We start from the raw sequence: 25,012 nt of genomic DNA on the forward strand, positions 1-25,012 counted from the left end.
CAGTCTGGATGGCCGCAGACACAGAGGGAGAAGCCAGGGGTTCCAGAAAACCCCTTTCCCAACTTCCAGCCAAGACAAGGCCATGCTTCTAGAAGTCAGGGCATAAGTCCTGACTTCTTCTACCAGAGATGCAAAAGGAGGCTGCCAGGCAAAAACACAAAGACTGGAAAACATTCCCAGTCTCCAAGACCAACACAGCTGCCTCTCCGCCACCACCCTGGACCCCTCTGTGCTAGGGGCAGGCATCACAGGCTCCCCACACGGGGGGCTGATAAACTCCCTCTGCCCTGTCACACTGGTGGCTGAGCGCCCAATTCAGCCACATGCAGTGTGGAAATGAGTTGTGAAGCATGAAGACCCAGGTTCGAATCCCAGCTCTGCCACTTAGTAGCTGTGAACCCTGGGTGAGGGTGAGCCTCTCTGTCCACTGGGGTATTAATGTCACCACCTCGCTGCACGTCTGGGGAGACTGGCAGAGCCTATTGGGACCCTGCCCTCCCTCCTAGGGTAGCTTTGCCACCATGTTGGTGCCCGCCCCCAGCATCGTCCTGGCAAATCCTTCCAAGAGATGAATCTGCAGATGATAAAGGGATGGGGAGGGCAGGGAGGTTTGCTCCAACTTACCTCATTCAAGACATGCTTTCTGGAACAAGAAGGAAAAATAAAATTAAATAATAAAATTTGAGGTTGACTAGAAACCCAAAATCAGGACTGATTTTTCCAGAACTTCTCAGTCCTACCTCAGACAGGGAGGGGGGGCCAAGAAGGTCCCTGGGGTTGGGGGGGGGGGTCACTGAACCCCCAGGGGACATCTGTGACGGGCCCTCCTCCTGGCCATCGGCAGCGGGGTGGGCTGCTGGCCCACATGATGCATACTGGTTGCCATGGTTTCTGTTTATTCTGGGAAAGACAGCTTCCCTGACATCCAGGCCTGGTAAAGACGAGTGTTTGCTGCACTCAGACTGTGTCGTCACCGAGGTCCCTTGCACTGTCCTCGGCCGCACAGAGACAAGAGCCGTCATACACAGAAGCAAAGGCGCTAACGTTAACTCAGCCCCACTGGTCCCTCCTCACCCGACCCAGGGTGGATGGGACCAGGCCCCATTTTCAGATGAGAAAACCAAGGCTTGGGGCTGGGCAGTGACCTGCCCAGAGTTTCATTGTGATGTCAGCGAGAAGCAGGGATTCAAATCTGGATTTGTCTGACTTGTCGCATTTTTCCAACCGTGTGCTGGCTCATTTATGATCATTACTCTGTCTCCCAGGGAGCTCAGGCCTTTTCCCAAAACTGTACCTCCTGATATGCCTTGAGAGAACCTATCAAACGCTTGGGGACATCAAAGGCAGCTCATGGGAGTAAGCAGAGAGTTCCCCAGGGGGACCCAGGACTCATGTCCCCACCGCAGATCTGACCACATCATTCTCGGTTCATGGTTCAAAGACAGCTGGCCAACAGAACTAAATCTAAGCCCCTTACTTAACCCAGCGCCCCCCTGCCCCTGCAGTTTCATGCATCTGACCCTTTTCTCGCGGTCTCCTGGCCCTTTCCAGTGCTCAAATCCCTCCTCTTCCACAAGGACTTCCTGGGTGCCCACGTGAGCATCATCTCGTCCTCCTCCCAGAGACCACCAAGCCCAGCTGCCCCTGTGAGCGAGCCACCCATGGAAAGGTCTATCCCCACCTCCCTCCTGAGACTGGGTCACGTGGAGGCTGCTCAGGGGACAGCTGCGAACCATAAGCTCCTTTCTCAGCCCAAACCAGCTGACACTTAAAGGGAACTGGCATTTCACCGCATGCTCAAATGTGCCAGGTCCCTCCCTCCACGGGGCCTTTGCACATGCTATTCTGGCTGTCTGGAATGCTTCCCCTCCGTCCCTATTACCTAGCAACTCCTGGTCTCCCTACAGGTCTCAGCTTAAGGGTCAAGAAAGTCCTTCCTGACCCTCCCTGTTACCCACAGCCCTTGTGCAGCTCTCCTAATCACACCTGTCACGTTCACATTATGTGTTTCGTTATGTGATTATTTGTTTGCTGGACTAGAGGCCACATAAGTGCAACACTAGGTCTGTCTTGCGCTGGAGTCCCAGCCACAGCACCCGGTGCACAGCAGGGCCTTGATAAATGTTTGTGGACTGAAAGAGCGAGGGGAGCTGTGGTGGGTTAAAAAGATGACCACAGGTCCTCCGGTTTCTGCATGCTCACCCTCTGTGTTGTGGTGTTGCACCTCCTCTCATCAAGAGCCAGAGTCTGTTTCCTCATGCCTTGAAGCCAGGCTTAGCCATGTGACTTTATCTGGCCAACGAGACAGCAGTAAATGTGCCTCTAGCAAAGGCCTGAAAAGCGCCTGTGCCCTGGTGTGAGCTCTCTCGCTGCACTGGGAACCCTGGAGCACCAGGTGAGCAAGCCCGAGCTAGCCTGCTGGAGGATGCGAGGCTCTGGGAAGAGCTGACCCAACAATCAGCCCCCAGCCAGCAGCCTGCCAAGTGCCACACACACACACAGGGGTGAAGCCATCCTCTATCACCCAGCTGTCAGCTCACTGGCCAAGTGACCAGAGATGCAGGACAGAGCCCAGCAGAGGCCAGCCCAGCACAGAAAGCCCTCCAGCCAACCCACAGATTATAAGCAAATAAAATGGTGGCTGTTTTAAAGCACTAATTTTGGGTGACTTCTTACACAGCAAGCGATAACTGATACAGGAGCTAACAAAAGAGTATGGGCCATGATACACTCACAGTCAAAGAGCATAGGTCTGATCTATACAACATCAAGTTGAGAACAACAAAATCTTCTTGGGAGGTGGAAAGCAGCTGGGGGGTGAAGGTCAAGCGCCCGGGTTTGAGCCCTGCTGGCCTATGACTCTGGCTTGAGCTTGGACAAGATGGGCACTGCCTCTGTGCCTAGGTCTGCCTGTCTCTGCAGTGACGATGACACATCCTATGCCAGATTTCCCCAGGAGGCGTGATCTGAGTCTAAACAGGGAGCGTATGTGAAAGGGCGTCCCAAAGGAAGCTAAAGATTCTTTGTACATGGGAGGACACGTGCTGCAGAATAACGATCATGACTCCAGAGCTACTGCTACTAACAGGTGAGTGACCTTAGGCAAGTTTCTCAACCTCTCTGAGCTTCAGGTGTCACCTGACACACATCACCTGACAGGTGTCAGGTGTCTGTGACATGGTAACAATACATAATGTGAAGGGCTATTGTGAGGGTTCAATAAGACAGTGTACATAAGACACCGAGCACAGTGCCTGGCACATAGGAATTCAATAAATCCCCACCCCCGCCCTGCTGGCGCCCCTCACTGCCATCTTAACCCCACAACCCTGTGTGGCAGGAGGAGTTTCCATGTTTGAGGTCAGCACCTTGTGCCAGGTGCCAAGTTGTGACTGTAGCTTACATAACATGAGACACAGAGAGAAAGAGCTTTACTTGAAGGATAAGAGGGAAAGAGCTGGATGTTGCCAGCTCTGACTTGGGGAGAAAACTCAGGCCTTGGGGAAGAGCAGGAAGAAGCATAGAGATGATTCAGAACTGAGACCTCGCCCTAAAGGCTGACACACCCCAAGCCCACATCTGTCTTCATCCGGGATGATTATTTGTGGTCCTTCCACCATTCACCTCCAAGGCACCAGCACACAGCCTGGCAGTGACCTCTCAGGAAGGACAGAGGCAGGAAGGTGGGCTAGGGAGCTCAGCCTGACACAAAGTCCTCAGTTCTCAAATTGTGGTCCACTGACTAGCAGCTCAGCATCACCCGGACCTTGTAGGAAATGAACAGTCTCTGACCCCTACCCAGATCTACTGAATCAGAATCTGCATTTTAACAAGACCCTTACATGATTCCTATTAAGAGAGATAGTTATCCCATTTGGGGGATCATGCAACCAACGTGGTATTAACCAAATCTGCCCATCTGTTTTGGCAATCATATAGCTAACACGTGTGTTACCCAGCCCTGGCCATCAACTATGGAAGTGAGCCGACCAGTGTAGCCATAACCATCCCAACCACCAGCTGTGCCATCTCCATGCTCCATGCTCTGGGTGGACGTGAAGCTCCGTGTCCTTCTGATTTGAGCTCCAGTCCCCCACACTGTACACGGTCACCAGAATTCTGTTTCTCTTTGATGCCCCAGGAACCAGTCCCAGTGTTTGCATTAGGCAATTAGAGTGTTTGCCTCTACTGCCTTCTTGAAGGGACCCCAAACCCCAGCACCAGACAGCTAGGAAAGGTTCTCCAAGGGCACCTTTGGAGAAGATGTTGCAAAGAGGACAGACTCCCCAGGGCCTTGGAGGATGAAGGAAGGGGAAGCAAGGCCACTGATGTCTCTGCCTTGGAAGAAGAAGGTTCCTGACCTGCCCTGAGTTAGAAACTCCTCTTCAGAGGCCCCACTCTAGCCCACCCCAGGGAATGAGCCCCTTCAGAGTCCCTCCAAGGGGATGCCTGTGACCTTTGCAAAACGAAATGCAATAACCAAGTCCTATGTGCCGAGGAGACCCCAGGGCCAGCCACAGAGGCTGCGATAATCCAGCCGGGTGTTTGGACAGGAGGAGCCCTGCACTCCATCATCTCGGCCTGTTGCCTGAGGAGGGAAGCGGTTCACCTTTTGCTAATCACCCTAATTCATTTTTTATTACTAACTTTCCTGTTTTCTATTTGCCGTCTCATTGAAGATATTACCAAAGGCATTTAAACAGCATCAGACCGTACCACAATGGCAAACATAACTCTTTTTATTGAAATCTGCATTAATATACATATAATTCCCTGATCACCAAGACCTCACGGTGCACATGCTAGACCCCAAGTGAAGGAGGGTTTGGCAAGAGGCATATACACGATGGAAGGTTTTTCAAAAGACGATCAACTCTGCCAGGAGGGTGCGGTAAGGTGGGTGCTTTGGGGACTTCCCTGGTGGTGCAGTGGTTAAAACTCCACGCTTCCACTGCAGGGGGCACGGGTTCAATCCCTGGTCAGGGAACTAAGATCCCACATGCCGCGCGGTGCCAAAAAAAAAAAATGGGTGCTTTCTCGTGCTGTTGGTGGACAGTGGATAATCCTTCTGACATGATGCCCTGAATCAAGAGCCATAAAAGCGCTCGCTGCTTTGAGCCAGAAGTTCTACGTTGGCCGTGGCCAACAGCCTAGTCTTAGCCTTGACACCCCCTCTCTAGCACACCCCACGGCCAACCCGTCCCCAAAGCGCATACGTTCCACCTCCTAACATCTTCCATATCCCTCTACTTCTCCCCATTCTCATCCCACCAGTACAGTCCAAGCCAGAGGGGGGTCCAAGAGAACTTTGTGCAATGACGGGAATGTTCTATATGCACGCTGCCCAATGGGGGCTATAAAACACTTGAAATATGGCTGGTGTGACTGAGGAACTACATTTTATTCCATTTTACTTTAAATTTCAATAGCTGCATGTAACTAGTGGCTACCATATTGGAAAGTGTATCCCCCAAGCCATCACCAGTCCTCTTCTAAACGATAGTAATCACCTCCCCACTGTCTACTTGCATCCATTCTTGCCCCCATCCATTGTTTTCCCCTTAAGACAGCCACAAAGATTCTTCTCAAATGCAACACATCTCAACTGTCACCACCTTTGAGACAAAGTCCAACCTCCCAGACACAGCCTTCGAGGCCCCATCTCTGGGACAGAGAATACTCCAGTTATCAGGGAGCCTATGGTGTGCCAGGTGCTGGGTACAGGGGTGGGCAGCAGGCAGCAAAGGCCACCCAGAGGGGGTAGCACTTGAGCAGAAACTTAAAAATGTAGGAGCCTGCCAGGTAGGTCAGGAATGCCAAGACCAGAGGCAGAGCAGCGAGAACTGCTCTGAGCGACATCCATGAGCCACCAGCAAAGAGTCAGCCCTTGTGAAGCTGATAATTTAGTGGGACATAAACAATAAAAAGAACGAATAAGTACATTACACACTGTGAGAAGGGGAAAGAAAAAGATGGGTAAGGGGTTTCTGGGGGACTGGGGTAGAGGGGAGACGTCTGCAGCATTAAATAGTAACGAAGGAAAGTGCTCAAATAAACCCTGTTCTTGAGTCTGTGTGGTATGACAGTAGCGGGTGATTTCCCCAACTTTTTGGCAGGGAACACAGTCTTCAAAATTTACAGTTTAATAAGAAAAAGGGGTGATAACTTCAGGAGAGAAGTGACCAAAAAGTCCTACTTGCCCAACAGAAGCATTCCCACAGGCTAGAGAGAGATTTCCTTATCTCCGAAGGTCAGGCCAACTGTGCCCCAGATACCCCAACCCAACCAACCAGGAGTGACACCTCCCTCCTGAAAATGGCAAGGTCACTACCCACAGGGAGATGGGAAGTGGACAAAACAGGGGGCTGAGGTCTGCCAGCCCTGCCCCCAGAGAGTCAAGCATTGATGAAAAATCCTAAGGGTTTCGACCATCAACCCTCTTGACTGCCATTTCAACTTTCTTCCTTGGGCTCTGTCGTTACAATGGGAACGCACATTTATTAACATCTGCAAGGCCCACACACTGTGTCTCTCACATTTATGTGTTTAATCCTCTTGACAACAATGTACAAATATGACAAGTGAGGCCCAGAGAGGGTAAGCGAATTATTCTTGGAAACACAGCCTGGGATATGTTATGGTGGCCATCTCTGGAAAGTATAACCACCACACTGATTCATTCTTTCTTTTTATTGAGCACCTACTACATAGCAGACACCACGCTAAGGTGCCAGGGACTAGGGAGTGAAGAGAACAAGCATGATGCCACTGGTTGGAAAGCTTACTGTCCTCAAGGTGGAACAGACACTCAAGTCATATCATAGATATATCATGCAAGGCGGAAAATACACTGGAGGCTGAGATAGAGAATAACAGGGTAACTGCATAGATTAGGGGGGTCGGAGTCTTGGAGGAGGTGAGGATAAAGCTGAGACCTGAAGGGTAAACAGGAGCCAGCCTTGTGCAGAATGAAGACAAGGACATTCCAGACCAAGGGAACAGCATATGCAAGGCCCCTCAAGCAAAAAAGACCATGTGGGTGGAGGTGTCTGGGGAAAAGCAAGAAGGGTGGGGTAGTTAGAATAGAGTCAATGGAGGCTGGCTTTGCTCCCCACCGTATCCCCAGCACAAAGCCTGGGGCCTTGGACACAGCAGCTGGGAGTGAGGCTGGAAAAGCAGGCAGGGGCTAGATCACACCGGGATGTCTGCACCAGAAAAGGCATTTGATGTTACCTACACACCAGGGGAAGCATTGGAAGGTTTTAAGCGGAGGTCTGATTTCAGTTGGGCAGAGTTCACCAAGCCACAACAGAGACCCATGAGGGATTCTGCCCAGAGAAATGACAGGATCTAATTTACACATCAGACGGCGCTCCATCACGGTCGGCATGGCTCCTCAGCTCATTGTGATGTGTGACTTGTGGTCACTGGATAGTGAATGTCCCCAAAAGCTAAGTGCCCCCAGCTTGTATGTGGGCGGTGGCCACCTTTCAGGAAAGCAAGACAAAGCAGCAAGTGACAGGACATGTTGACAGAGCATCGGACAGACTCAAGGCTGTCAGCAGAGGGAATATTGTTCCAAAGACGCCACAACAGGGTAGTGGCTTATTGTTAACGTGGAGTCTTTAGGAAGACACAATTATGTGCTTCACTGATACTATAAGACATAATCCAAGACAGCACGCAAACATTTAGCGATCGATCCACAAGACAAGTAAAAGGACTAACACAAGAGCCAGCGGAGGAAATGCTTGCACTGCACAGGTGGGAGGCCAGGCCCTGCAGGTTTGGTTTTTTTTTCTCTTTGTCTCATTTAAAATCAAAGTTTGGCTCTTAGGCACCCATAGAGAGTTTTGGAAAGGGAATTAAAAATTGAGTATCCCAGATGCTTAAACACACATTATTATCTCATTTAATTTCATCAACAGGTAAGCACAGTTAATCCCATTTTGCAGATAAGGAAACTGAGGCCCAGAGATAATAAGTAGCTTTCCAAATGGCCTTGCTCCCCTCTCTAGCCACATCTCTCGACACTCTTGGCCCCTTCGATGGCTTTGCATGTGCTGTTCCTTCTACCTGGAATGCTTTTCCCTATCTTCTTCACATGGCCAATTTCACCTTCAAGCACAGGTCAGGTGTCCCCACGTCAGAGAAGATTTCCCTAACTCCCCCGCTGCCTGGCCTGGTGGTCTCACACCCATTTGGAATTGTTTCTTTCTGCCTGTCTCTCTAATATATTAGACTGTGGCTTCTCAAGGACAAGGACCAGGTCTTCATCTCCTTTCCACGCCTGGCGTATGCCTCCAAGCCCTGCATACAGCAGGCAGTGAATGTTCTTTGCACGGCTGAATGAATGAATGAGTAAATGAATTAACTCTTAATACGTTTCAAAGCCAGAATTTGATCCCAGGCCAATATGACTCCAAAGCATATCTCTTGGCCAGAGTGCGAGTGTGTCTTATATAATCAATCAGAAAACACAAGCATGGGATACATTTCAAAACATACCAAGGGCTTCATTCATCCCTCCAAAAGAACTGCTGAAAAGCGCCATACCTCAGGGGAAAATAGGATGGCAAATATGGACAAAGGGTTAACCAAACCCTTTTCCCTTTTGCAAAAGCATTTCAGCTTTTTTAACTGTCTGGCATAACTCCCTTGGAAACCTGATGTAGGCAGGATGCTCACTATATTACTAGGTAACTCTGCTTGTGGTAAAATGACCCTTGATTGGTAAGTTGCATCTGGACTGGAAGGAACTATAAATAAGTTATAAATACATTACAAAGATTTGCTAAAGAAGCCATAGTTAAAGTTGCCCTGAGTGTAGTGACTCTTGTAACTGACATGCCCCTTGCAGGGACCCTTGATGTGGATACTATGGAATTGTTACAAGAGATGTTCCTTTGGGAACTAAAGCTTCTAAGTCAGGGTGGCTTCCAAACCCACCCATGTGGGTCTCACTCCCTTGCATCTTTACCAAAACCTGGCAGGGCGGGGGCTGACAAAGAGAAGAGCTGCTGGCCACCTCTGTGGGCTCCCGCAGAGCCCACTGCTAGAAGTACTCCCACAGAAGAGGGACAGGTCATGTGCCCTGCTGGCAAGAGGTGGTTCCTGTCCCAAGTCCTTCAAGGAGACGGGTACCAAGGGTAACCTGTGTGAGTCTTGTGAGTCTGAATGTTTAATTGAACTTTAAAGGGTTCCTGTGAGAGCTTCAATGAGAAAGAAGAGAACTGATACAGAGGAGAAACGAGACCACCCCAACCAGAAACACCACTACACTTAATTCTGAACTCAAAAGCTCCTTAGACCTCCAATTTATAAAAAGACATAAAAACCTGGGATGACATCTATGCTCACTGTCCTTCGAGGGCCCAGCTGACCTGAACAGCACCTGGCACAGGAATGAGGGAGGGAACGACCTACCTGATCTCCCAGAAGCCTCACCACAAACCTGAGATGCAAATGCAATTATGTGAGATAACTGAGGCTCAGAGAAGTTAAGTGACAGGTCCAAGGTCACACAGCTTGTAAGTGACAGGATATGAACCCAGGCACTTCCATAGAACTCAAAAGTTATATTTGAATCCACTATCTGGGTTCATATAAAAATTAACTTACAGCTCTGGTGGACATATAGAACATAGAATGCATAGGGGTGGGGTGGGGTAAAGAGACCTCCTTAAATAATGTAGGTAGCACCCAATAGGCACTCGTTAAATCTTCGCAGAATAAATGAGCAAAAAGAAAGGCCCCGGGACCACCTTCCACATTATCAAGTTCAGTTCGAGTCAAAACATAGCAGTGCGGAACAATAAAATTTATGCATGAGATTGACCCTGGGTTATACTACTGAGTTGGATTCATTTCTAACAGGTTTCTCTATCATTCCTACAAATTAGGCCCAACTCCGACATAAGCACATTTGAATTAGCTCTAATGTGAAGGCATTCTATTACCAAATGATGTTCGAAGTTGAAAACCAAGGCAGAAGGCCCAGCTGGGAACCCCTTAGCCCCCAGAATAGGCAATGCATCAACAGTAAAAACAAGGGGTGGGCTGGTCCATTCTTGCATCCCTGCAGAGGGTGAGAGCTCCAGCAGGCACTACGGAGGCTGCAGGAGCAGGGAGGGCATAGGCCAAACTCCAGCTCTGCCAACTAGCTCCTCTGCTGCCCTTTGTAACCTGACCTATTTGGATCTCAGTCTTCTCAGCGACACGATGGGGACACATGTGCGTAGCACAGTTCTTACGAAGATTCAGCGAGATGATATGAGTGCGTGAGGCTGACATGCAGTAAATGCTCAGAGAATAATTTGTGCTTATTTCTACCCTACTTTTCTCCATAAAACAGCACAAATTTTAGAAATAAAAATCTGTGAGGGGGGCTTTTTGTTCAAGATGATGGGTAGAACACATACTTTTTCCTCTCCCCTCTTCTAAACCCCACCAGAATGACAAAAAAGGGGAGGTAGATACACCCACATCTTCATAATTCATATGTACACACACACATATATTCATAATTCAGATAGGGAGATGAAAACTGAATAACTCCAAAAGAGCCCATAAGAAAACAAGAAAGGGCTGGGCACCAGAATCATTGAGAGGGTGCTGGAAAGGAAGAAGTCGAAGAGACAGACTGACAGTGAAATCTATCAGTTCTAAGGCACCAGCACACCAACACAAGACCTCCAGAAAAGCTATTTTCCTAACTGAACCCCAGAAAATCCCAAAGCAGGGGCAGCAGGGGCTGAAAGCCCTGGGCAGGGGGAGGTGACTTGACCTTTGTGTTAGTCTACAGTCCTCAGAGAAGCTGACTGTTGGTTTTGCCCTGAGGCTAAAGCCAGGAAGAAGAACTCTTTAATTAAATGAGAAATCTGTCTCAGGGATTCCCCCACCATGGATGGACATGATGCAGGAAAAACAAAGTGCACCAGTGCCCACGGGTAACTGCTGGCTGATAAGAGAAACAGATGTCCCCAACCTCAAGTGAGCTGGTCCCATGCTCTAGTAGAAGTCTCCAGCTTTAAGTGTCTACACACAGGCCCCACCCAGGGCACCGAAAATCGACATTCACATTGCCTACCCACATGTTCATGGCTTTCACAGATGTTGAGGGAACTTACAACGACAGAACAGATCAATCTGGACCCTTGTTCACAAAAAAACGTCAACCAAGAATCACCAGGCGTTTGTAGAAAACATCAGCATAAAAGAGAGACCAGGAAGTGAACCAAAGACTTAACCAGCAAGAAAACAGAGTCAATGCAGCAAACAGAAGATAACTTTTTAAAAAAACTGAAACAGTATCTTCAAAAAGATTCAAGACATTCCCACATCCATAAAAAAAAGAATGGGCTACTAGAACATAAGCCCAATCAAGGAACAATACAGAATCCTGAGAAATGAAAAAGTGATTACAGAAATAGAAACAATAAACTCATTAGAAGTACTGACTGAAGAATGGTTAGGCCTGGAAGTATACCCACCACACTCCCCTCAGTGGTTAGCCCTGGGGAGCAGGGCTGAGAGGGCAGTGGGGAAAATGAAAGAGAATGAGAGGGGGCTCTACTTTTTTTTATTCTAATATATTTCTGTTTACTTTATAGAGAATAAAAACATTAAAAAAAAAAAGAAGAAGAATGGCAGGACTCAAGACAAAGGGGGAAATGATAGAAGAATGAAATGAAATTGGGAGTGAGTTAATGAGCAAAAGATGTCCCATGAAGGCTTCCCTGGTGGCGCAGTGGTTAAGAATCCACCTGCCAATAAGTGGTGCTGGGAAAACTGAACAGCTACATGGAAAAGAATGAAATTAGAACATTCCCTAACACCATACACAAAAATAAACTCAAAATGGATTAGAGACCTAAAGGTAAGACCAGACACTATAAAACTCTTAGGAAAACAAAGGAAGAACACTCTATGACATAAATCACACAAGATCCTTTTTGACCCACCTCCTAGAGAAATGGAAATAAAAACAAAAATAAACAAATGGGACCTAATGAAACTTAAAAACTTTTGCACAGCAAAGGAAACCATAAACAAAACGAAAAGACAACCCTCAGAATGGGAGAAAATATTTGCAAATGAAGCAACTGACAAAGGATTAATCTCCAAACTTTACAAGCAGCTCATGCAGCTCAATATCAAAAAAACAAACAACCCAATCCAAAAATGGGCAGAAGAACTAAATAGACATTTCTCCAAAGAAGATATACAGATTGCCAACAAACACATGAAAGAATGCTCAACATCACTAATCATTAGAGAAATGCAAGTCAAAACTACAATGAGGTATCACCTCACACCAGTCAGAATGGCCATCATCAAAAAATCTACAAACAAGAAATGCTGGAGAGGGTGTGGAGAAAAGGGCACCCTCCTGCACTGTTGGTAGGAATGTAAATTGATACAGCCACTATGGAGAACAGTATGGAGGTTCCTTTGAAAACTAAAAATAGAACTACCATATGACCCAGTAATCCCACACTACTGGGCATATACCCTGAGAAAACCATAATTCAAAAAGAGTCATGTACCACAATGTTCATTGCATCACTATTTACAATAGCCAGGACATGGAAGCAACCTAAGTGTCCATCGACAGATGAATGGATAAAGAAGATGTGGCACATATATACAATGGAATATTACTCAGCCACAAAAAGAAACGAAATTGAGTTATTTGTAGTGAGGTGGATGGACCTAGAATCTGTCATACAGACTGAAGTAAGTCAGAAAGAGAAAAACAAATACCGTATGCTAACACACATATATGGAATCTAAAAAAAAAAAAAAAAAAAAGGTTATAAAGAACCTAGGGGCAGGACAGGAATCAAGATGCACATGTAGAGAATGGACCTGAGGACACGTGGAGGGGGAAGGGTAAGCTGGGACGGGACAAAGTGAGAGTGGCATGGACTTATAGATACTACCAAATGTAAAATAGATAGCTAATGGGAAGCAGCCACATAGCACAGGGAGATCAGCTCGATGCTTTGTGACCACCTAGAGGGGTGAGATAGGGAGGGTGGGAGGGAGACGCAAGAGGGAGGGGATATGGAGATATAGGTATATGTATAGCTGATTCACTTTGTTATAAAGCAGAAACTAACACCCCATTGTAAAGCAATTATACTCCAATAAAGATGTTACCAAAAAAAAAAAAAAAGTATCCGCCTGCTATGCAGGGGACACGGGTTCGAGCCCTGGTCTGGGAAGATCACACACGCCGCACAGCAACTAAGCCCGTGCGCCACAACTACTGAGCTTGCACTCTAGAGCCCACGAGCCACAACTACTGAGCCTGCACTCTAGAGCCGCGTACCACAAGTACTGAAGCCCGTGCGCCTAGAGCCCGTGCTCCACAACAGAAGCCACCGCAATGAGAAGCCCACGCACCACACGAAGAGTAGCCCCCACTCACCTCAACTAGAGAAAGCCCGCGTGCAGCAACAAAGACCCAACTCAGCCAAAAATAAATAAATAAAAATTAAAAGAAAAAAAAGATGTCCCATGATATCCTATGTCATGCCTACAAGTGACACAGGCATTTGCCTCTGAGCTTCCCGGTTGCTCAGAAAAGTTGAAAGATTGATAAAGGGACCACCATGGATGCTGACCTACCCTGAGGTGGAGGCAGGGCAAAGAGGCTCTTGAAGAATGTGACAGGACTCCAGTCCAAAGAGAAAGCCACGGTCCCCTGCCCAGATGTGACTGACTCAGGCATGGCCCAGAAACTCCTCAGAAATCAATGTGGAGTCCTCCCTACCACACAGGAAAATGTGTGACATCTCAGCGCAAGAACTCTGGAATCCTACCTAGGAATGTGTAAGAGAATCTCCTTGGGCCCCAGAAAATTCCATTAATTATCATTTTTCTTCACTCGGACCTAAGAAGCAGTTATCTCCCAGCTCTCCCTCACAGCATGAAGCAACGAAGAATCTAGTAAGTGACTCAAAAGTCTCTAAAATTTAATCATCAATATGCTGACCCTTGATTTCTTGGGAAACAAGAAGAAGGTGAGCTTTCTCCCCCAAATGCAGCTCCGTGAAATGGACACTGTGGTGCTTCCCTTTCCACCCATTCATTCCCTAACTTCTGGGCTCACAGCTATACCCTGTGGGGGTCACCTGAAGCCAGTGACCAGAGGATGCAAGAATCAAAGGAATGGGCGGCCCCCTTGCCTCAGTTTGAGACAGACTGGAGTCCAGTTCCAAAGGTCCCTGTGGGATGCTTTCATCATTAACTGTATCCCAGGCCAGCATCTCCCTCTGACCAGCCATGCTTCCATTACTCCCTTCAAGGTGCACCTCCTCAGAACTTCCCCCCAGATACACCTTCCTTCCACAGGCAACTCTCCACATCAGAGTCTATTTCCAGGGAGTCCAATGTAAGATTCTCTCCAAGGTGAAGGAGACGCTCCCCATGACCCAGAGGGGTCCTGAAAAAGGCAGGAGTCTCTGGGACACCTGACCACGTCCAAGTTAGGGCTACATGCCCCAGGCCAGCAGTACATCCTTACTGTTCCAGGCCAAGGAGGGAAAATCCTCCCATATTCTAGACGAGAGCTGAGCTCTCTAAGTGTGCTTCCCAGACCAGCAGCAGTGCCATCACCAACTTGTTGGCACTGCACATTTTCAACTCCTCCCCAGACCTACTGAATCAGAACTTCTGGGGGGTGGCACCAGCATTCTGTGTTTTAACTGCCCTCCGGGTGATTCTGCTGCACTAAAGTCTGAGGAGCAGAGCATCCCTGGCTACTGGGGGAAACCAAACACAAGTCATTAAACTTTCCCAGAGCAGAATGTAAGTTGGTGAAGCCACTATGGAAAACAGTATGAAGGTTACTTTAAAAACTAAAATAGTGTTACCATATGATCCAGCAATCCCACTCCTGGGTAAATATCTGGAAAAGACGAAAACTCTAATGCAAAAAGATACATGCACCCCAATGTTCACAGCAGCATTATTTACAGAAGCCAAGACAATGGAAGCAGGCTAAATGTCCGACAACAGGTGAATGGATAAAGAAAATGTGGTGTGTGTGTGTGTGTGTGTGTGTGTGTATATATACATATATAATGGAATATTACTCAGCCATAAAAAAGAATGAAATATTTCCATTTGCAGCAACATGGACGGACCTAGAGAATATCATACTAAGTGAAGTAAGTCAGACAGAGAAAGATAAATATCATATGTGTATATATATATATATATATACACTCATATCTGGAATCTAAAAAATAATACAAATCAACTTATTTACAAAACAGAAACAGACTCACAGACATAGAAAACAAACTTATGGTTACCAAAGAGGAAGGGGGAGGAGGGATAAATGAGGAGTATGGGATTAAGAGATACACGCTACTACATATAAAACAGATAAACAACAAGGATTTACTGTATGGCACAGGGAACTATATTCAGTATTTTGTAATAACCTATAATGGAAAAGAATCTGAAAAAATATATATATATATACATATAAAACTAAGTCACTTTGTTGTACACCTGAAACAAAAACAATATTGTAAATCAACTATACGGCAGTAAAAAAATAGGATGCCTACTTATGATAAACCCCAGTTTCATATAAGTGAAGGATATTTTGTAGGCATTTATAATAATATTAAACTCTCCACCAAAAAACAAACAAACAAAAGACGAAAAAACTTTCCCACAGCAGAAGACCAAGAGACAGTGACTGACAACGGTCTGGATCCAGCAACATGAAACATTCCATACTCTGAACCATAACTCTGGCTCCAAGGCACCTTTCTACTTAAAATCCAACCAGCTGGGATGCGACCTTCCCTCCTCCCTCCGTATAACGATTCCTGCTGTCATCCCTCTGCCCTGCAGGCAGCACTCCCTGACTTAGGCTGACAGTATCCCCAAATCCCCTCCAAGCCACCTTGCAATGGGTGCCCCTCTGCCTAGAACGCCTTCCCACCACTCTGCATGCCCCCCATGTGGCCTGCTTGGTGTTCCCTGTAAGACTCTGCCATGTGCAGCCTTCCCACACCTCTGACACTATCACTTCCCCAGACAATTATGTATTTAATTATGACTCTGCCTTTCGAGCCAGTATATTCCACACAGCCTTTCATCTAGGAAAGCCAAGTTTCCCATTGAGTCCCTGCACCTTCAGGACAAGGCTGAATCCCCTAGCACACAGTAGGCACTCATTAAAACCTGCTGAACATCTGAAAAACCCAGCAGGAAACAGGTCATTACGCACTGAAAAGCCACAACCTTGCTGCTCATTCTAGCAGGCACCAGAAATCGCAACTGTACAGTAGCAAGTTTAAGCATCAGGGTAATTGAACAAAATTTATTATCCCGTGTTATACAACATGCTTTCACTAAGATATAAAATTACAGTTTACCACGACTCATTAAGTTAATAATTACTTACCACATGTTTTTACTGCTGCTCCCAAACCATGCTGAAAAATCACTATGTAGGTTTTTTTGGTCCATGTAAATAAACAAACAGGATAACTGTCAACCACATGGATACAGGATTTGCTGACAAGGAGACAGAGGACTAAAATACCGAACAGGAAGCACGAGCCCCAAAGCTCTGCCACTCTCGTCACCATCATCTCCTAGTTTATCTGTACCACACTTTCCAGATTAGTGGTTCTCAAATAGGGGTGATTTTGCCTCCCCACCCAGGGAATACTTAGCAAAGTCTGGAAACATTTTTGATTGTCGTGACTAGAGTGTGGGGTGCTACTAGCATCCGGCTGGTAAAGGCCAGGGATGACGCTCCACATCCTATAATGCATGGAACAACCCCCAAGACAAGGAACTGTCAGGTCCAAAATGTCAATATTGCTGAGGCTGGGAAACACTGTTCTACATTAGAGGGAACTTCCATGTCTGTTACTTTAATCTGAGCTTCACAGCTACAATATGAGGAACGCATCACTGTCCCCTTGTACAGATGAGAAAACTGGAGCAGTTGAATCATGTGCACAAGGTCAGCGGCCCATGCCGATGCACGGTGCAGCTGCAGTCTGAACCAGTCTTCTCTGCCTCCTAAACCCACCTCCCCTCCCACACAGATTCAAGAAGGAAAAAGAAAGATGCAAAGGAAGTGAGCAGCTCCTTGTCTGTCCAGAATGCTGCGCAGAGACCTCTTCAAACCCTAGGCCCCGGAAAATCAGATCCAGAGACCAAGGCATGGAAAGGCCTGTTGTTAGGAAGACACTTCCCCCAGCAACCAGTGCTGAAACTAGATTCCTCTTGCATTTTAACTTTCAGTTGTGCTGCTCTTTGTGAATAGAAATGAAAGCACTTCCTGCTGGGGCTGAGTACCTTACAGGCAGGATTTCCAGCTCTGATGGCAACCTTGTGGAGGAGGTGTTGATGTGCCCATTTTCCAGATGCAGAGACTGAGGCACAGGGAGGTGAAATAACTTGCCTGCACTGAAGATGGTAAGGTAATGTTCAACCCCAGGTCTGCCAGGTCCCAGAATTTACACTGCCTTCCTAACCTGAGACCAGCGCTGGGAAATCCGAGAAGCAAAATAAACGCCCTACAGAATCACAGGGAGCTGGCAGCCACCCTGCAGGGCGATCCTTGGGATGCCGGTGAGGCTCTTCCCAGTTTACTGGCTGCTCTCCATGCTGGGCTCTGCTCCCTGGGCCCACTCAGGGAAGTTCTTCTAGGAATGTCAGGTCAACCAAAACACTCTTGGCCCCTGCCCTGCCCTGCTCTGGACACGATGTGCTCACCGCAAAGTCTTCGGATTATAAGAGCCAAACAGATGCTAAGTTCCTCAAGCCACAGGGAACAACAGGCCAGCTCTGAATTTGTTCATTCGGCAAATATTTACTGAGCACCTATGTGCCAGGCAAGCTCTGGGAATACAAAATACACGGTGGTTCCTACCCTCTGATGCATATGAGGGCCTATCTCTTCAAAAAGCATCATCCTGGGCTTCCCTGGTGGCGCAGTGGTTGAGAGTCCGCCTGCCGATGCAGGGGACGTGGGTTCGTGCCCCGGTCCGGGAAGATCCCACGTGCTGTGGAGCGGCTGGGCCCGTGAGCCATGGCCGCTGAGCCTGCGCGTCCGGAGCCTGTGCTCCGCAACAGGAGAGGCCACAGCAGTGAGAGGCCCTTGTACCGCAAAACAAAACAAAACAAAACAAAAAGCATCATCCTCATCCTTGCCGGTGCACCACACTCTACAGTTATAAAGGACATGCCCCAGACTTTATTTCGTTATATTTCCACACCATAGCTCCCCATCTCATGAGGCTAATGGTCACTAATGTGCTCTCCCTTTGCACAGAGGGGAACAGAGGCCCAGAGAAAGGCACTGTCATGCTCAAGGTCACCCAGCAGACGTGGGGGGGGGGGCGGGGAGGGGCTGCGTCAGGCCTGGGCTGCTGCTCCTGACATTGGTAAGGTACGGAAGTGTGGTCCTTGAGGAGCCTCTGGGACACACTGGGGGAGGGCTATAGGGAGCACCTTTAGACAGAAAGTAAAAAATCTTCCTAACAGAGACAGAGGCACCCTTCCAGAGCTCCCCCAGGACCAACCAGCCCAGGGCTCCTTCCCCAGGACCCATCCACAGCCACCTGTGCCCCAGCAGAAAGATGCTGCGGGGACCTCATCTACTAGGGTTGCTGAGCGGGTGTCTCATATCTCAAGTCTGGGTGAGGTGGGACCAGCAACTTCCACTTCATAGATTTTCACCATAAGGAGCCTGCAATCATCCACTAACCGAGCTTTTCTAGATCCCATCCAGGGGCAAGATGCTGTACCCAGAGCTGTGTGGGTGGAGAGTTGAATCACTCACCCGCCAGCACAATTTCCTGAGTAATTATGGGTCAGGCACTGTGCCAGGTGCTGGGCATGGTTCCTGCCTGGTGGGAGCCCACAAAAGCCTGTATACAAACAACCAAATCGCTGCTGTATAAAGTGTGGTCTCCAGAGCTGCAGCAGCATGGATGGGCGCTCATCAGAGAGGCAAACCCTCAGGACCCCAGCGCACATCAGCTGAATCAGAATCTCAGGGCAGGAAGGGCTGCCCAGGGATCTGTTTTTGTTTCAAATCTTACTAGATGATGCTTAATGGGTACATAAATTTGAGACCTACTGATCTAGACCACAAGGCCTTCCCCAACCTCCCTACTTAAAACTGCAAACCAGCGCCTGGACCTAATGTCCTTAACCCTCTTCCCTGCTTCATATTTCTCCATAGTTGTAATGATGGCATCAGTCACAATACCATATCTACCTCACCCATATATTTACGACTTTCCATGCTGACATGTAAGCTCCAGAGGGTAGCAATATGTGTCACTTTGCTTCACTGCTGTACCATCAGTTGCCTAGTGCAGTGCCTAGCACAAAGAGGTGCTCGATAACTGTTTGTTGATTGAATGATGGATGACAGAACATGTCAAAACCCATGCAGTTTTGAACCCCAGTTCTTGGGGTGATGGGGCGTGCCTGGAGACAGAGAGAAGGTTGTTGGCCATAGAGCACTGCATGGAGAAAGTGCTACCCAGGATGGCCTTGAACACCCTGGGTTCATCCTGGGTTGACCTTGTACCCAGGATGTTTGGACCAGGGATGAAGGATACTTGGAACACAGAGATGCTAAGCCTTTTACTGGAATAGGTCCCAGGTGGTTGATAGCATTGTTATCTAATTAGTAGCTGGTATGTGTCAAGAACTTTCCTATCCTATATCAACTCACTTAACTCTCCCGAACCTCAGAGGTAGACAACGTTGTCCTCAAGAGGATACTGAGGCTCAGAGATATTAAATAATTTGCCCCACTCACAGAAAGCCTTGTATAAGGATGTTCACAGCAGCTTTATTTATAACAGCCCCAACATGGAAACAAACCCAAATGTCCATCGGCAAATAAACAAATCGTGCTATATTCGTACGATGTAATATTACTAAATAAAATAGAAAAAACTATTGACATACACAACATGGATGAATCTTAAGGACACTTCATTGAGCAAATTGAACCCCAATGCAAAAATGTATATGCTTCATAAGTTCTAAAACTTAAATTAACTTAGTACACTTAAACTGAACTTAAATAAAGCATTGATAATGGAAATTAGATAAGTAGTTTCCTCTAAGGGTAGGGGGTACTGACTGGAAAGGAGCATGAGGGAACTTTCTGGGGTGACAGAATGTTCTATATCTGGATTGGGATATAACCACACCATATGTGTGGTTATATTTGTCAAAACTCATGGAACAGTACACTTAAAATTTGCATTTTATGGCTTCCCTGGTGGCGCAGTGGTTGAGGGTCCGCCTGCCGATGCAGGGGACACGGGTTTGTGCCCCGGTCCGGGAAGATCCCACATGCCGCGGAGCGGCTGGGCCCGTGAGCCATGGCCGCTGAGCCTGCGCGTCCGGAGCCTGTGCTCCGCCGCAATGGGAGAGGCCACAGCAGTGAGAGGACCGCGTACCGCAAAAAAAATAATTTGCATTTTATTGTATGTAAATCATATCTCAATGAGCTAAAATCATTTGCCCTAGGTCACAAAGCCACAAGCAGAGATTTGAATCCAGGTTTGCCCAATCCCAATGGCCAGTTTCCACTAGTCTGCCATGGTTGAGCAGAGGCCCCAGGCAATGCCCCCAGCCTGATAAAACACCTTGCCAAAACCCTAATGAAGGGACTTCATAGTTACCCTAGAAGGACATCATGACTCCTAACCCCCAAACCATGGCAGAGGTGTGTGGGGAACACCAGACAAGTGTGAAGCTGGGAGTCCAGGAGCTTGGGTTCAGGCCTCAGCTGTGCTCTTCATTTGCTACGTAACCTATGAGTATACTACTCCATGACTCAGTTTCCCCTTGTGTGAAGGAAGAAGGAGGGGATTAATGGTTCCCAGGAGGGGGCCACAGACAGAGCTACAGGGCCACAAATCCTTATGCTCACCAGGCGCCATTACTACATAAAATAAGTAATGTGCCTGTTTCATATCTTGTAAGCTATTTTTCAAATGCACGGTAATATTATAGTGATTAATAAACATCTATTTCAAAGCAAAAATGAAACCATAGCAGCTTTGAGTCATTGTGTATCTTCTCAAACAAAAGATACCCAAAGAACAGCCACTGCTCATGACTTTGGTTTAAAGAGGCTGGAATCTCTGTGTTAGAGGATCGCTAAGGGGACAGTCACCAAGGGAACGGTCGCCAAGGGCCCTTCCAGGTCAACTGCCCCATGGCTGTCCAGCATCACTTGGCAAAGGCTTGCCCTTGTGTTTCTCAGGCCCTGTGGGGACAAGCCTCTTATCTGGGCTCCAGGGACAGAGCCCCCAATTGTGCAGGCTGTGTCCTGGTTCTGCAGCCCAGTCTATAGACCCCAATTGTGGTCATGGCTGCATCTTGGGCCTGTTTCCCCTCCAGTTCTGAGAGTGACCAGCCGTAAGGACGGAGCCTCCCCAGTCCCTCAACATCAGCTCCTGGGCACAACTTGCCCCAGCCCCCCGCAACCACCAGCGCTGAAGGCGACTGCCCCCTGATGATCTGCTACCGACAGGCTTCTGACCCACCGCTCCCTGAGCCAAGTGACTTTCTCTGCCTCACCCTGCCATGAGGCTGAAGGATCGAGAAGCAGATCCCACGTCCAAATGCAATGCCAGACCCTTCTGTCACCTACCTTAGCGGCCCAGCTGCCACCCTCCTCCACCGGGACACACCCTCAGCTCTGGGTCAGGGGTCCTAGTTCACAGGCAGAAACCAGAATCACCAGCTTCTGACTCCCTGATTGGTTCCCTCCCACCAGGGTTTCACACTGGTTCTTGGTGCTGAGTCAGAGCTTTACAGACCATCAGAATAAAGCAGGGGCCTCGGCTGAGTTCCACCTCCCAAAGGCCCCCTTATGAGACCACCCCACTCTGATGGGGTTTACAGAAACACCACCCCCAAAAGGAGCACTGCAGGCGAGGGGCACCCATGCAACCAGACTCTGAGGCCCAAATCCCCAATCTCACCCCGGCCCCCAAACCAGGAGCTGGAACCTTGCCAACTTCATATTTTAAAAAATAACAAAGCCAAGGGCAGAAGATAGACGAGCTGCCCCAAACCCAACCGTCTTCTCCTTCCTAAAGACTCCACTTGCTACTTCTAATCAATTCTTCCTCCGTCAGATGGAAGCAGCCCGAGAACCGGCCTTCTCTTGAAGACACCATCCCCCTCTTCGGCTTCTAACTTTGCCCGTCACCGGACAAAAGATAATCGCCCCATCCTCTGAGAGACCTCACTTGCCGCCTGCCCCCGGCCCACGCCGCCCCCGGCCCTGAGGGCCCCGGACCCCACCCCAAGCCCCAGACGAACTGCGCAGGGCTCTGCCCCCAGAGTCCAGAAGCCGCTCCCCAAGGCCTGAGGACGCACTCAGCCTGGGCGGCCCCAGGTTCCGCGCGGGGACGCCCCCTCCCCGCAGCATCCCCACAGCAAGAAGCTTGACGAAAAGCCCGTGGGGTGGGGTTAAGGCCCCGGAGGGCCGCCGACCCAGCCACCCGACGCGCACTCACCACACAGTGCCATGGAGCCCGCGCGTCTGCGCCAGGGCCGCGGGGAAACCCACGCGCGCCGTTCAATCCGGGCTCCGAGTGACGAAAAGCCGCGCTCGGCTCCGGCCGGCCCCGGACCAACGCACAGACCCGCGGACGCACGGACCGTCCGGCTTTCTAACTAAGTTCGAAAGTTCCCTCCCGGGCGAGGGAGGAGACGCGCGCTGCGCCGCTGCACCTCAGCGTCCCGGGCTGGGCTCGGCGCGGGGAGCGGGGTCGGTCGCCGCCCGTCCGGGCTTCCAGGCGCGCGAGCTCGCATCGCGCCCGAAGCAGCAGGGCTAGGACCTGCCTGCGGGTGGAGGCGGCGATCTCGGGAAAGAAGGGGTATCCCTCACCGCAGCCCCAGCCGGGAGGGGACAGGCCTCGCTCCCGGGAGGGGACAGGCCTCGCTGGGCTATGGCCAGCTTGCAATCCGAGGCCCCGCCGGGCGGTGACAACCGATTACCAAACGGCCCAATTAGTGCGCTGCGGCGCCGAAAAGTTAAAACGCCCACGCGCGAGTGTGGACGGCCGAGGTGGGGGAGGGGCGATGTGGTGGCCGCGGCTGCCCCCGGGTGTGACCGCGTGTGGCTGTCAGGGCGATTAGGGTGCCTGAGGTTCCACGTCCATGGGGTGGCTATGGGTGACAGCGTGCGACTGTCTTGAGTCACTGGGAGCGTGAGCGAGTGACTGTCGGAGCGACTTCTTTGTGTGCCTGTCCCCAGTTGTGACTGCGTGTGACGGCGGATGGGGGCATGGAACGCGGTGTCTGGCGTCGTAGTGTGGGACCGGGTGGCTTGCATGTGGCGGTGTGGCAGCTCAGGTGGGCGAGTGACTGCGTGTGGCTGTGTAGAAATAAATGACTGTCAGGGTGACTTGTGTGGGACGGGAGTGTAAGCAGGATGGCTGTGTGTGTGACAGTGGGTCACTGTGTGTCGGCTTGTGAATGCATGCGAGGCTGTCAGGGGGACGTGGGTGAGTGTGTGTCACTGTGACATCGTGTGAGTGACTGTCGGGGTGACTTCTGCCTGTGATCCCAACAACTCTGGGCGTGAGTGTCACCGCCAAGGGATCGGCGTGAGTGGCATGTGCCCGTCGGCGGGGCTGATGGGTGCGTGTCCCCGCGCGTCGGCACCGCCGGCATCTCCCCGCGTGTGTCCCCGAGAGCGCCCGCGTCCCGAGCCGCTGTGGTACTGCTGCCCGCGCTCCAGCCCGGGGCGCTCTGGCTCGGCTCTGGGTCCGAAGGCGCGGGCAGGCCCCGCCCTCCCGGGCCCCCACCCCGCCCCCGCCTACCTTGCCGCAGTGGTAATAGTCCAGGGGCGCCAGGCTGGCCGGCTCGGCCCCGGGCCGCGCGCCCACGGCGGGCGCCGAGGGGTACAGGCGGACGTCCATGGCGGGCGCGGCGGCGGCGGCGGCTCCCGCGGGTAGTGCCTGGGCGGGCGGCGGGTGGGAGCCAGTGTGCGAGCCAGTGTGCGAGCTAGTGTGGGAGCGCGGGGGGCGGGCCGGGGGCGGCGCCCGGCGGAGCGCCCCGCCCCCGCCCGCCAGCGCGCGCTATTGTTCCGGCCTCGGGCGCCGCGGAGGGCCTGGGGCCCGGACCCGGGTGAGGAGGTTCCTCCCGCGGGCCAGGCAGACGCCGGGTCCCCCGCCTGGCTCTCCGCCCCCGGGGGTTCCGGAGGGTTGCGCGCCGGTCCAGACGGCCCTTTCCCGTCCCGCCTTCCGCCACCAAGGGTGAAGGGAGGGAGAAGCCTGTACGACACCCCTCCCCAGAAGTGGGACACTCCCCGCCCTAGATATTTAGGGCGTCGCTGAGCCCTAAATGTGGCGGAAGGGAAGGCACACTTTCGGAGATGGGTGCTGCCTTACCCCGGGGCTGCGGCCTAGAGCCCGAGGCTGACGTTAGGATGTTCTCCCTCCGTGTCCCACTGATCTGAGTCACTGCGAGAGTGGCCCTGGAGGATTGCTGCTTAAATTCTCACTTTACATATGAGGAAACTGAGGCAAGGACTTGTGGCGTCGGTAATGGAGTGGGCTCCGCTGCCCCCAGAGGATCTAGGACTGAAACCACCCGGAGAAGGCAGAAGGATCCTTCTCCCTTTCATGACAGAGAGAGGGCCGTAGAAATAGCCTAGAAAGTGAAGTTCTGGGGAAGAGTCCAGAATCGAGAAGAATGGAAATGAGATGGCTCCCATGGTGGGACGGAGAGGTGACTTAAACAGTCTCCCCCGCCACACACACACACACACACACACACACACACACACACACACACACACACACACACACACACACACACACACACACACACACACACACACACACACCTAACTCCTCACATCACCTGCTGGCAGCTGGTCTGTTGCTCCTCCCCTTCCCTTCTAAGAACTGTCTACTCTACAGTCCCTACTCCCTCACCTCCCACTGACTGGGCCACCACTGCCCTC

General features: G+C 50.2%; 1 protein-coding gene across 2 annotated transcripts in view; it reads right to left on the minus strand.

The window, feature by feature from the left end:
* TOX2 (TOX high mobility group box family member 2) overlaps positions 1 to 23,963 on the minus strand; it is a 131,913-nt gene extending 107,950 nt beyond the window's left edge. For both annotated transcript variants that reach the window (XM_060123356.1, XM_060123355.1), the window contains exon 1: positions 23,865 to 23,963. In XM_060123356.1, coding sequence (XP_059979339.1) covers positions 23,865 to 23,963 — 99 coding nt within the window. The remainder of the gene's footprint in view (positions 1 to 23,864) is intronic.
* Positions 23,964 to 25,012: the final 1,049 nt, after the last annotated feature.

This window comes from Lagenorhynchus albirostris, chromosome 15 (genome assembly GCF_949774975.1).
Source record: "Lagenorhynchus albirostris chromosome 15, mLagAlb1.1, whole genome shotgun sequence".
Classification (NCBI taxonomy): domain Eukaryota; kingdom Metazoa; phylum Chordata; class Mammalia; order Artiodactyla; family Delphinidae; genus Lagenorhynchus; species Lagenorhynchus albirostris.